Raw genomic sequence first — 12,275 nt, 5'->3', positions numbered from 1 at the left:
GTTGAGATGTCATTTCTTATGCAATCCAGCCCTCCGCTGTCCCCGGGGTGTGAGTGCATGTCCGGGATGAGGGGGCCTTTAAAAAGCTTTCCCCTTCACTGCTCCACCAACAGGCTTGGCTTGTGTGGAGAGGCCATTCAACTGCACTGCTGGTATCTGCCTCTCTAAATGTGTGTGTGTGTGTGTGTGTGTGTGTGTGTGTGTGTGTGTGTGTGTGTGTGTGTGTGTGTGTGTGTCTGTGTCTGTGTGTGTGTGTGTGTGTGTGTGTGTGTGTGTGTGTGTGTGTGTGTGTGTGTGTGTGTGTGTGTGCGCATATGTGTGTTTTCCTGTTGCTTGGCAAGACCCCCACCAGTATTCCAGCCTAAACTACTTCTCTCAAGCCCTTTTCATCAGCTGAATTTCTTCTCTTACCCTCTTACTGTATCCGGCCCCCCTCACCTTTGCCGAAATAAAGTTTTATCTGTGCTGAATTGCTAATCATCAGCTTTCTTCAGGGCATCTTGTGGCTAAGTATACTGACACAAAGAAGGAATATGAATCTGGTTGTCAGTAGCTTTCTCAGTGTCAGATGCTAAACATTAGCATACAACATTGAACAATTGCTAAACAAGCACCACAGATACAATAGCGTCTCTGAACAGGTGAGTTTGGTCATCATAGTAACCAAAGAAATACTAAATTGTACTCTGAAATGTAGTACAAGATGTAATAGGGTGCTGTTTGCTGTATATGTGCTAAAAAACTAAATTGACTTTGTGTTTGTTTTTTGGACAGAGCAGTGGCCTCCACAGCCTCGTGTTTAGGTCTCTACAATATGTCTTTTCCCTTTCCTCTCTTGTCAGCAACATAGCCTAACCATGTCCTGTTGAGGTCAGAGACAGTGTTACTACATCAGCTAGCCTTTGCTATACCAGCAATGCCCATAAAGTATCATCGGTTGTAAATCTCCTGTGCTGTGTCATGTTAAATTGTCTAGCGGTGTGCCTGCCTCCGGCTATAAACACAGATTGCCATTTTAGCGGCAAGCCACTACATGCAGAAATTTCTTTTTGAGTCCCAGTTTCAGCTGAGGGTCAAAAGACACAACGATGTCCAAAGTGGTTTTGGTTATTTAGTGTGAAGGCCAAGGCATTCTGAGCCAGTAGCTTTCATTAAATCTCTGGTTTAAGTCCCTTACAGGATGCTTGTTTTTTAAAGCTTGTACCTTTTTAAGTGTAGCTGGGCTGATCTTCTTCCTCCCTACTTTCTTGGATAGTGTAGCAGACACTTGCCACTAAACTCCATTAGACATCTGGTTTAATATTCCTCCATTCTTCTCCTCTGGATGTTTCCAAGTTCATTGAGGTTTTTTGGTCACTCCAATTTTCCACTGGCAGCTAGCGAGGCTATCCCAGGGTGGTTCCTCCTGGAGGGCTGTCAGGACTCTGGGGCCAGGCTCTGCAGGGCTTTCAGTGGCTGTGATGGGTGCTTTTTCTCCTCCACATTTCATCAACCACACAGCCTTTTTCCTGAAGGCACGGGGTGTAAAACGATGCTGCACGCACAACATCCGACACAACAGCGCATTGTTTCCTTGTTGTGGTTGTATTTATGAATTTGTTTTGTTCAGTGAACTCGGAACCTTTGAGCCTTGAAGAAGTTTGACTGAAGTTCAAGCATAATGCTGCATTTGTATGGAGGGAAAGTTTTGATTGTAGTTTATATGTTTTTGATATTAAGATTCGTCACACATAATGTGATTGAATAGGCAAGAGGGAGGTTGAATGCTCCATTCACATGGATATATATACTGAGCGGACAACATATTTAGAAAATCTGATTTCCGATGTTCTTTGGTTCATTGCACAATGAAAAAAAGAGGGTCTTGATCGCCACAGTTCCATGCCTTGTGTAATTGGCTTTCATTATGGCCATGCAGAGCCTCGACATTGCCAGACCCACCAGGGGGTGACAACCAGTACAAGCCCCGTCATCATCATTTTCCCCATGAGCAGCACAACTCAATGGGCCCAGAAATGGGCGAGCATCTACGGCTCAGGGAACCACCCTTTCTCTGGAAACTGCCTTTATCCTGTTTTAAACATTATAGTGACGCTCTGTTTGTGCAAATGTGTTTTTAACAGTGTATGTGTGTGAGGGTGGAGGGCGGTGTGAGTGTTTTGTGTATTTTTATTATGTGGCCGGTCACCGAGGATTTCCATGCATATGAATGCATGTGAATGCATTTACATTATGGTTGCGCGCCTCCATCTGTGCATGTGTGTGAGGTGGGGGCAGCAGATTGTTACCACAAGCTGGTGGGGCACAGTTCTGCTGCTAACCAAAGGAGCAAGTGGTTGTGAGTCAGTCCCCACCAGGCAAACCTGTGGCCGTGGTATTAGCTCTGCAGCATCAGTGCCAAGATAGGAAATTAACAGTGGCTTTGGGTGAAAACGTCTGTGAAAGTTCACAAAAAGCCCCTGAGACTAGAATAAGAGGTGCAAAAAAAATCCCTTGGAAGAAGAAAAGGAAATGAAATATAAAAGCTGCAAATGACCGCACATAAGCAAGGAATATGTAGTGCAAGAAGAGCAATACAATTAGGCAATAGGCAAATATAAACCCAAACAGATAAGTACATTTTACTATTTTGCTTAATGCAAAGCATTCACACCAAGGCAAGGCTCCAGCTAGTGCTAGCCGCCTTGACTCTATCTGACCGCACTGTCTGGGCCCATTAACTTAGTTAAAATAAGCAAAGATTTTACGTCTAGTAACTTTATAAAATTGTTAAAAGTTTATTTGGTCAGGGAAAATTACGCAGGCCATACTGAGGCATTTTTGTTTTTTATTTCCTTATAATTTCCACTTTATTGATGTACTTTGCCGCTGCAGATGTAAACATTTCTCCATTTGCTCATTTTGGGATATTATTTTGGTTTTTGGTGGACATGAATGTGGGTGTGCCTGCAGTGTCTGACGGTTTATTTATTGTAGGTACTGAATGTTTTGCAGCTCCCTTATGCACTCAGAAAGTTTTGTATATTTGTTTAAACACAATTCATTTAAAAATGTAAATATGTCTCATAGGACAGGATTCAGCACGTTACAGCCAAATAGTTCAATACAGTGGAATATGATTTAACTCATCATAATTCATCACATTTTATTACAGCTTGTCGTACTACATGTTACAAGAATTACAAACAACTTATCTAATAAGGTTTGAAATATCCTTTGCTTTTCACACCCAAATAGTCTGCAGCGTGCGGTGACATCAGGTTATAATGTCCAGAACACTGTTACTGTTTGGATCTGACGTAATAAAGTGATGTTTGTTTGCCAAACTGTTCTGACAAGCTCCTTGGCTGTTTCTGTGAAAGCAAGTGAGGAAATGATAAATCATCAAGGAGCTTTAGGCTGTCTGAAGTGCAGAAAAATGCATTTTACCTAGAGAGTTCCAAATAATTGCAACAGAGTACATTACACAACATACATCAAAAGACATTCCTCTCTGCTCTGCGGTTAGCCTTGTTTCTGCTGCTCGGCCACTTCCAGATTACTGCCAGTTGAAGGAAGACTGAGGTTGTAATAGCCCACAGTCTGTTTTAGACCAGGGGAGGCATTTTAAGCAGGCCTCTGCAGCCATTAGGAGAGAAGTAGAGAACTCTGAGATATTTAGAAGGAGAAACGACTGGTATGGCATTGGGTACTGTCATAGACCTTTTGGCTAAATGTGTACCGTCGTCCTTGTGTTGTCCACTTTTTTATTTATTTTGAATCCATCATTGTTATTCCAAACAACTTTTATTTGACAAAATGATTCCATGACAAAAACGTGGTTTCTCCATGTGGTGAAAAATAAAGTTGATCAACAGGGGAAAAAATCAACAACAATTTGAAAAGCTAATTGATTTTTTAGTTCATTTATTAGGGTGAATCTGGTTCATCAAAATATGAGAATGTGAAGCTTTATATAATTAATTTGTTTGAAGACATCACATTTGTCCTTCGGGTTGTTTTTGCAATGTGAATGTTGCATTGTACCGGTTGCATAAGTGACAGCAGTTTACATTTTTCTAATTCCTATTTTACTTCATCATCACATAATCTGATGACAGAAAAGAAAGAAAAAGACCTAAAATAGTTTAATGACAATTTAACACACCGGTTCTTAGGTATAACACAAAGCACAGGTCAAATGATATCCCCCGTTTAGGTTTAGCTGCCGATCCTGTCTCGTGCAGTCTTGGTTCTGGCCCTGAGATAGTCTCCCTTCTCATCAGTGAGCAGTGTGCATGAAGCAGGCAGACCTGCAGCCCCCAGCTGTGTGCAGTGTGGGCAGCAGTACAAGGTGCTCTTGTGGAGGAATTCAGCACTTTGGACAGCACCTAGACCAGCTCTCCCCACGCTGGAATTCCAACACTGCACTCTTGCAGGCTGGGCCCAAGGACTTTGCGGTCAGAAATGTGACCACATTTCCACCAAGGTGCAGGAGGAAAGCTCTTTAGGAGAGGGAAGGAGACGTTGGTAGCTTATCTAGAGGATGGACTTGGAATTTCTCTACTGTTTATCAAGGTCAACATTTTCTGCTTCAACTCATGTTGAAGTGCTGCGTTTCTGTACTGAAGTTGACCGTGATCTACCTCAATAAGGACTTTTATGTTTACAATATTATTAAAACATGCTAAGACTTTCCCTTAAACATGGAAGCTTTTTTGATTTGATATACACAATTTGTCTGGGTTTAAGGTTCACAAAACCACGTAGGATGGATAGCTGTGATGTGTTTAAATGTGTCTTAGGCATTAGATTAAGAATAAGAAGTTCCTATTTGTCTCACAGCAGAGAAAGTCACACTGTTACAGCAGTGGGGGACAGTACAGATGAAAAAGGGCTGAATACAATAAGTAGCCTAACATATCAAATAAAGAGGCAAGCAAAGTAAGTGCACTTACAAGGTAAAAAAATCAGCATTATTAAAGTAACTAAACAAATACTTAGAAAGAGGGAATGTGTACAAGGTTTTGTGTTTTTTTAAAGAAATACAAAAGCTTAATTGTGGCATTTAAAAAAAAAAATCATGCTTATTGCTTCTATCTTATTTAATTCCATTACTGCTTCAAAATAAGTCCTTTTTGTCCTCTTTCAGGCAGTCGGGAAGCAGCGTTTACCTACGCTATCACAGCGGCGGGGGTGGCCCACGCCATCACGGCAGCTTGCAGCCAGGGCAACCTGAGCCAGTGCGGCTGCGACCGGGAGAAGCAGGGCTACAACAATCAGGAGGAAGGCTGGAAGTGGGGAGGCTGCTCGGCCGACATCAAGTACGGGATCGAGTTCTCTCGCCGCTTCGTGGATGCCCGCGAGATTAAAAAGACGCCGCGCCGCCTGATGAACTTGCATAACAATGAGGCAGGAAGAAAGGTAAAGAGGTTTTTGTCATCCCAGATGGTTAAACAGAAAGCAACAGCAGAGCCCTTTTAATATTATATTTTGAACTAGAGCAACTCATTCAATCTTTTGGGTATTTCTGATGTTTTATTACATTTGGATCACATTTGAAGGTAACTGCTGGAATCTAGGAATGTGTTTGGATCAGATAGTAGTTGGGCAAAAAGAAAGTTATTGAACTTTCCGTTAAAAACATCCATCAAAGTGTACAGTCAGACTTTCAAGTGCTTCTTGCAGATTTCCTGTGAATCCCTCTTTTTTTTGAGGCGAGCTCCATCTAGTTTCCATTTAAAAATGGAGTTGTCTAGATGACCTTGTTTGTTTACAGGTTGGCAGATGGTTTTACTTTCTTCACTTAGTCTTACCAATGTTGCTGGACTCCTCATCATTGCTTTAGTGGTTGCCTCACATAGTGAGCGATGGAAATGATGGCTAAAGTAATGGAAATTAGATCCAAGATGTAATAAAGCAAAATGATCCTTAACATGAGTCCTTGATGAGTTGAACAATTCTTCCTTCATAAATGTGCATGAGTTCAAGCACTGATGCTTACATGCTAGTGTGTTCCTTTGCAGAAGAGCAAACAGTCCCAGATAAAGAGCTAAGTCACACAGTCATGTGACAAAGCACTGTGATTGAATAATTTGCTGGCTGCTCGATCACCCAGTTCAGCAGCTTGCTTTGCTTCAGCCAATTATTTACATATCTGAGAGGGCGTCTTTTATTTCTGGGCGAGTGCATTGGCAAACCTCTTCATGGACTTGTTTGTTTTCTATTAGTCATCCATGAACAGTCATGAAGGGAGGAAAATAGAGAAAGTGTAAGAGGTAAATAAAAAAGAAAAGATGATGCTATGTTGACAAATGGATCTAATTAATAACTTGGGCTTTATCGTGTCCACTGGGAAAATGGGGCCTGGGCAACTGTTGCCAGATGGAAAGCCGCCATCCCCTTTTTCCTTTTCATGGAATTATGAAGTGTAAAGGGAACAGGATATTATTGCAGTTCTCTGCACAGTACCAAAACATGTCACTGCCATTTGACTGCGTCTATTCAGGGTGTGAAAGCAGGCCGACAATGCCGGTGTTAACACAGCAGACTGATAGGGTCTGTGCTGCATGCCAGGGTGCTGGCAATGTTGGACTGTCAGGGTTTGAGTTGGCACTGTTGCTGTTCTGACTTTGGGGCTCGGAAACTCGGATTCTAGGAGGATGTGTAAAAGTCTGATTTCCTCTTTACTGAGACAGTATAAAGCCGAAATCTCTCTTAGACTGGAAGAGGTTATTAGGGATGCAGAGGTCTGAGCTCATAGTCCATAAATATGATTCACATGTGCATTTAGCATCTCTTCATTATTGCTTTCTGTTAACAGAAGTGCACAAGTTAGTGTTTTTCTCACGTTCTTGGCAGATACCAAACAGCTTCTGGTGGATTACCACCAGGCTTTGGACTGGAGTTCAGACTGGGATTTGCATGTAGTCTAGACCTTGACAGATCGGCATCAGATTTTGGCCGACAGACGCAGCACCTCCCATTCTGCTGGGCTATCTTTACTGTGAATAGTTTTGGTGTAGTTGTGTAGATTGTGTTTGTTTTCCATGTCCACTGCAGGTCATTGCTGTTCATTTATGTATCATGTGACAGCAAGTAGGATGGAAATTTGTACAAAGAGTCAGTAATAGAAAAAACAAGCTCATAAAAATGATCCTGATGAGGAAGGAAGTGGTTCCGCCAATGGGATCCAGCTGAGATTGTTTTTTGTAATCACTGATAAGAAGCATTGTTGAAACAGAAACCATTATTGCAAAGAAATTCAGTGACTAACCAGAATGTAAAAGAACACCCAGTGAATCAACAGATTCCTTTCATCTTGCACCGGCGACATGTCTTGGACAAGTGATCTTTAGATGGGAATCTGGTCATATTGAACTAATTAGTGACCGATCGGAGGCTTTGATGGACACAGTTTAAGTAAATGTTTCCATGCATCTGTCAGTCTCCTTATGCTAGGCATTCCTTGTGGTTTTTTGCACTGTACATTTTTGGAAATCCTCATTCTGAATCAACATGCAAGTCGTGATTGACAGCTGACCCCGGCTTTTATGTACTGCAGTTGGCGGAGCTCATGTTTTTTCAATCAAATGGCCTGAAATTGGGAACATGTGACCACATGAATCCACAGACAAGAAAAGACATAGATATTGAACAACTCATATGTACATTTCGTAAGTGTCTGATAGAAATGATGAGTTGTTCTTCTGGCGAGGCGACGTGCCAGGAAAAAGCTGCACTGGAAAAATGCCCTGCCAACCAAACTTACATCTTATACAACAAAGCCAAACACTTCGTTCAAGCGAGTGGGGGGGATTCCTGATTTGGGTAAAAGAGTCATGTCAGGACTACTACTTGAGCAGAGTTCTGCAGAAAATGAAGAGGGTACATTTTTACATATTACATTCTTACATATTTGGAGGGTTCTTTTTTGCTTTCTGAGTCCCACCGGGCAAAGGATTGACACTTAAACACTGACGACAGCGCACAATATTTCCCATATGCTGCAGGATTAGGCCTCGAGGAGAAGACATTCTGCCCTGTGTACCATATGTTGGACATAACCTCAAAGAGAAATTAAGTCCAAGTCTGAGTAAGGGAATAACCTAAAAAATGTAACATTATTGCATTTAAAATGACTCTTTGACTAAAAGCATCTGAATCTATAACTGTGATCCACTTTCATGCATGTGGGGACATTGCTTTCTTCTATTCATCACATTGTTGAAGCGGTCAAATAAACCTCAAGTTTCTCGTCCAGCTGTAAACAATTGATTGAGTTTGTTTTGTCCTGCATGTGCAACAATTATTGACTAAATCATCTAGATTCTAATTATGCAGGATGATTGATAGTTTTATAAGAGCCATGTTTATTTTTCTTCATCTTTGATGTGGTGTATGGAAGGTAGACAAAATTACAGGATGGAATATTACGAGTATGTGCAATTTTCCCTCCCTCGGGGCAAGAAACTACAAGTCATCCATGGCAGAGGATTCAGATACGCTTGGATTTGCCTACTTCTCAGAGATATGTCTCGCTCTGACCTCAAGCCAAATTTTGATTTGATTTAAGTACCTTTGGCATAAATGAATTAACAGTATGTGCTGCCAGCACAATCACTGCATACTAGAAGAATGGATGCAGATAAGCAATGCCCCATTGGCACAGTTTTAACACACCAAAAAGATCTAATAAACATCTGATGGAAGTTTTTAGTGGATTTTAATATAAGTAACCCACAGAAGTTAATTCCCATGTTTACCACAATTATTTCACTATCCATAAACAGCTTGTATTTGTGTCTCTTTAAGTCATATCCATGAAAATACATAGCAATTTGCAAATATGCATAACTGGGTTAACATGTGTTGTATTCTACATACACATATAAAAGTTATATTTATACATGTCCTGTCAACTTGTCTCTTTGTGGGCTATGTCAAATTGGGACTTTTTTGTCCAATTTGTTCAACTAACCAATCAACAAATCCACAAACATGAGTTACTGGCTATACCAACAGGTGGTAATGTTTTTGGGGAGAGTCTAAACTGATTTGATTGATTTACATCGGTGTGTCTATACTCCTATCCGATCTTAATGGTACTACAAACTATCCACAAACAGGTGGAAAGACTCAGCAGCTCACATTTTAGTTCCAATATTCCAAAGCTAGCCTACCTTGTCGGAACAAACCTGTGAACTAAGCACCAAGGACATTGTTTCTGTAAATACAAATTTCACTTTCATGTTCTTTTCCCCAGAAAATACTTGGGTTAGGGTTGGTCTATATTTTCTGCAGTTCTACAAATGTTTTGTTTCTTCTCCTTCTCTTCAGGTACTAGAAGAAAGGATGAAGCTAGAGTGCAAGTGCCACGGCGTCTCGGGCTCCTGCACCACCAAAACGTGTTGGACTACCCTTCCCAAGTTCCGAGAGATTGGCTACATACTTAAGGACAAATACAACGAAGCCGTGCATGTGGAGGTAGTCCGGGCTAGCCGACTGCGCCAGCCCACCCACCTCAAGGTGAAGCAGACTCAGGGCTACCGCAAGCCCATGGAGACAGACCTCGTCTACATCGAGAGGTCGCCCAACTACTGCGAGGAGGACGCAGCCACGGGGAGCGTGGGCACCCAGGGACGCCTGTGCAACCGCACCTCGCCACATACAGATGGCTGCGACCTTATGTGCTGCGGGCGGGGCTACAATACACACCAGTACACCAAAGTGTGGCAGTGCAACTGTAAGTTCCAATGGTGCTGCTTTGTCAAGTGCAACACGTGCAGTGAGAGGACGGAGGTGTTTACCTGCAAATAAGGACACGAGGAACTCAGTGCCAGGAAGTGAGGCGCCAAGGACTAGCTGAATGACGAAGACTCGAGCGAACGAGATACAAGTGTGACGTGGACCAGTGAGAGATTTTAAAATAAAGGAATGGAATTTACACTACCAGCTCTTCATGGCATCGTTTTGCACAGCAGAATCTATCTTATTTTTTTTCAGAAAGTAAATGCTAAATATCCGTAGGTAACACCCCAGAACTTTACTGTTGCATAGAGATTGTGCTCATGTACTGATGTATCCACAGTGAAGTTGGGACTACAGGTAATGAATGAGGCCGGTGTGAACTCTGGGATTTGTAATTGTTAAATTCATAGGAGACTCGTGCATGGAGAGGAAACACAGTAACCTGGGAGTTGATCAAAATGACAGCAGCTGATGAGGGGTGACTGGGAGATATTTGTCAAGTCCTTGATTGAAAATATTTTAAGGGTTTTTGTCGTATTTTCAAAAAAAGTGAATCTTGACACGAATGAATCCCCAAAATTGGCTGGGGCTTATGTTGGAGGTTTTGTAGACATGAAGAACATTTTGTAAGTATGGTGCGTTGGGGTGCGCCAAAATCTGAGTGGAGAACTCTGTTAAACCCTCTGCTGCCAACTGGAATATGGTGGAGTATGTTAGTTTTCCAGTCACACTGGAACTGTCTGTTCTGAACACTGAAAATAAATTGTTTATTTATGTTATAGTATCTTAAAACGAAGCACTAACGGGTAGAGATGTCTTTTTTTGTACTAAGTGTAAAGAAAAATACTTTTTAGAAACTCTGACTGAAAATGTGTGTCTATTAGAAAATGACCCCCCATCCCTAAAACACTTTATCTTTTCTTTAGAAAAAAGAAAGAAAAAAGGTTTCATTGCTACTGGTGTGTTGTCAACAAAAACGTCATTACAGTGTGTTTCACATTCAAAAACCTTGGTTCTTTTTTACTGTAGCAAACTTTGTTTGTGCTGCTTTCCCCCCAAGCAGTAATATATATTTGGATGCTTTTGCAATTTCAGTTGATAGACAGTAGCAAGAAAACTCATTTAACTGCAGAGATCCTTCCTCAATTTATTAAACACAAAGCTGACATGTTGCTGGATGTGTTGTTGAGTGCTGCACTGATATTTTCTACTCAGATACGACTCATGACAACTAAATAAACTCCCATTTGACTCAGTTTGGCAGTTTATTGATAAAATATCGGTTTGGAGTTGAACCAGTCTGCCGTCAACTTAAAGGGATATTCGGATATCAAAGTGTGATCAGTTGAATGATAATTAATTACAACAATCCACCCATGCATATTATAGCTGTGATATATACAAACATAAAGGTGTTGAGTCTGCTATGCTGCCGGAAGAGCTTTTATAGTTTAAAGTATCCACTTTTTCTCTTAACACAAGGCTTGGTCTCATATTAGTTCTGCTCAAAAAGATAATTCCACTTTATTACAACTTTTTAACAACATTTTAGACCGTATATCCATCAGTTAGCCCATACTCAACAAAGTACTTCTATATCTGGGAATATGGTGATACAACAATGTAGGTTTCACCACGAAAGAATGTAGGCTACAGTGGGTCAAAGCTGAAGCACTCAACTGTTGCCTTTGTTTCCTCTTCGAAATTACTTTAGGAACCTCCTTTTCAGGGATGTCTCAGCTGTCCCTGATCATTGCTTTTAACTTTGGAGTACAATGTTATCCTAATGGATTGGAATGAGGGCCAAACCAATAAAAACTAAACAGCTAGCTGCACCAATTATTTCCTGATAGACAACAGGCCCTGTGTGAAGTGTCTCCGCTGGTTGCTGGTTATGACAAGGCTCCAGAAGATCAGCGCTCCTTGATGCTGTATTCTGAGGCATATAACTCCCTGTCAAATCACAAATCATTATTCATTTGAATTTTGGGGAATTGTCAAGCTGGCTCTTTCACAAGGCTAAGCTAAGCTAAGCTAACTGTCTTGTGACTCTAGCTCCAAACTTGACACACAGACTTGAGAGTGGTATCAATCCTTTAAATGAAGGTAAATAATGGATTTCACAATAGTTCATAATGATTCCTTTAATAAATGCCGTATAAAAGAGGCTTAATAAACCATAGTCTTTGGGCTGTGTATTGTTTAGTGCTTTATAATGACTTTTTGTTTTGTTGACAAATTAATGTTGTTCTATTCAGCTTTAATCTATATTACTATATTTGTCAAGGTCATGTGAGGTTGATGGACTAAACATGCCAGTTTATCTCTGGGTTAACATTTTATTAATGTGTTTAGATATGTTTTATAACCTTTGCACATTCATAATTACCAGATATTTTAGAGGTTTAGCGACAGATGTCTTGCATTTTGCATGATTAGCATCAGTCTTTAACTTATTTTATTTTAGTGCAGGCATTACTCAGATGGATCAAACACCGTTTTCATATATAGATTTACATATTTACTCAGTAACTTATTAATATAAC

At 40.9% G+C, this 12,275-nt stretch overlaps 1 protein-coding gene across 2 annotated transcripts in view; it reads left to right on the top strand.

The window, feature by feature from the left end:
- wnt7bb (wingless-type MMTV integration site family, member 7Bb) overlaps window positions 1-11,558 on the top strand; it is a 29,562-nt gene extending 18,004 nt beyond the window's left edge. For both annotated transcript variants that reach the window (XM_063912584.1, XM_063912576.1), the window contains exons 3-4: window positions 5,132-5,403; window positions 9,319-11,558. In XM_063912584.1, coding sequence (XP_063768654.1) covers window positions 5,132-5,403; window positions 9,319-9,798 — 752 coding nt within the window. In that variant the 3' untranslated portion in view covers window positions 9,799-11,558. The remainder of the gene's footprint in view (window positions 1-5,131; window positions 5,404-9,318) is intronic.
- Window positions 11,559-12,275: the final 717 nt, after the last annotated feature.

This window comes from Eleginops maclovinus, chromosome 2, assembly GCF_036324505.1.
Source record: "Eleginops maclovinus isolate JMC-PN-2008 ecotype Puerto Natales chromosome 2, JC_Emac_rtc_rv5, whole genome shotgun sequence".
NCBI classification, from domain to species: Eukaryota; Metazoa; Chordata; class Actinopteri; order Perciformes; family Eleginopidae; genus Eleginops; species Eleginops maclovinus.
The sequence above is the reverse complement of the archived record's forward strand: the minus strand, read 5'-3'. Positions and strand labels throughout refer to the sequence as shown.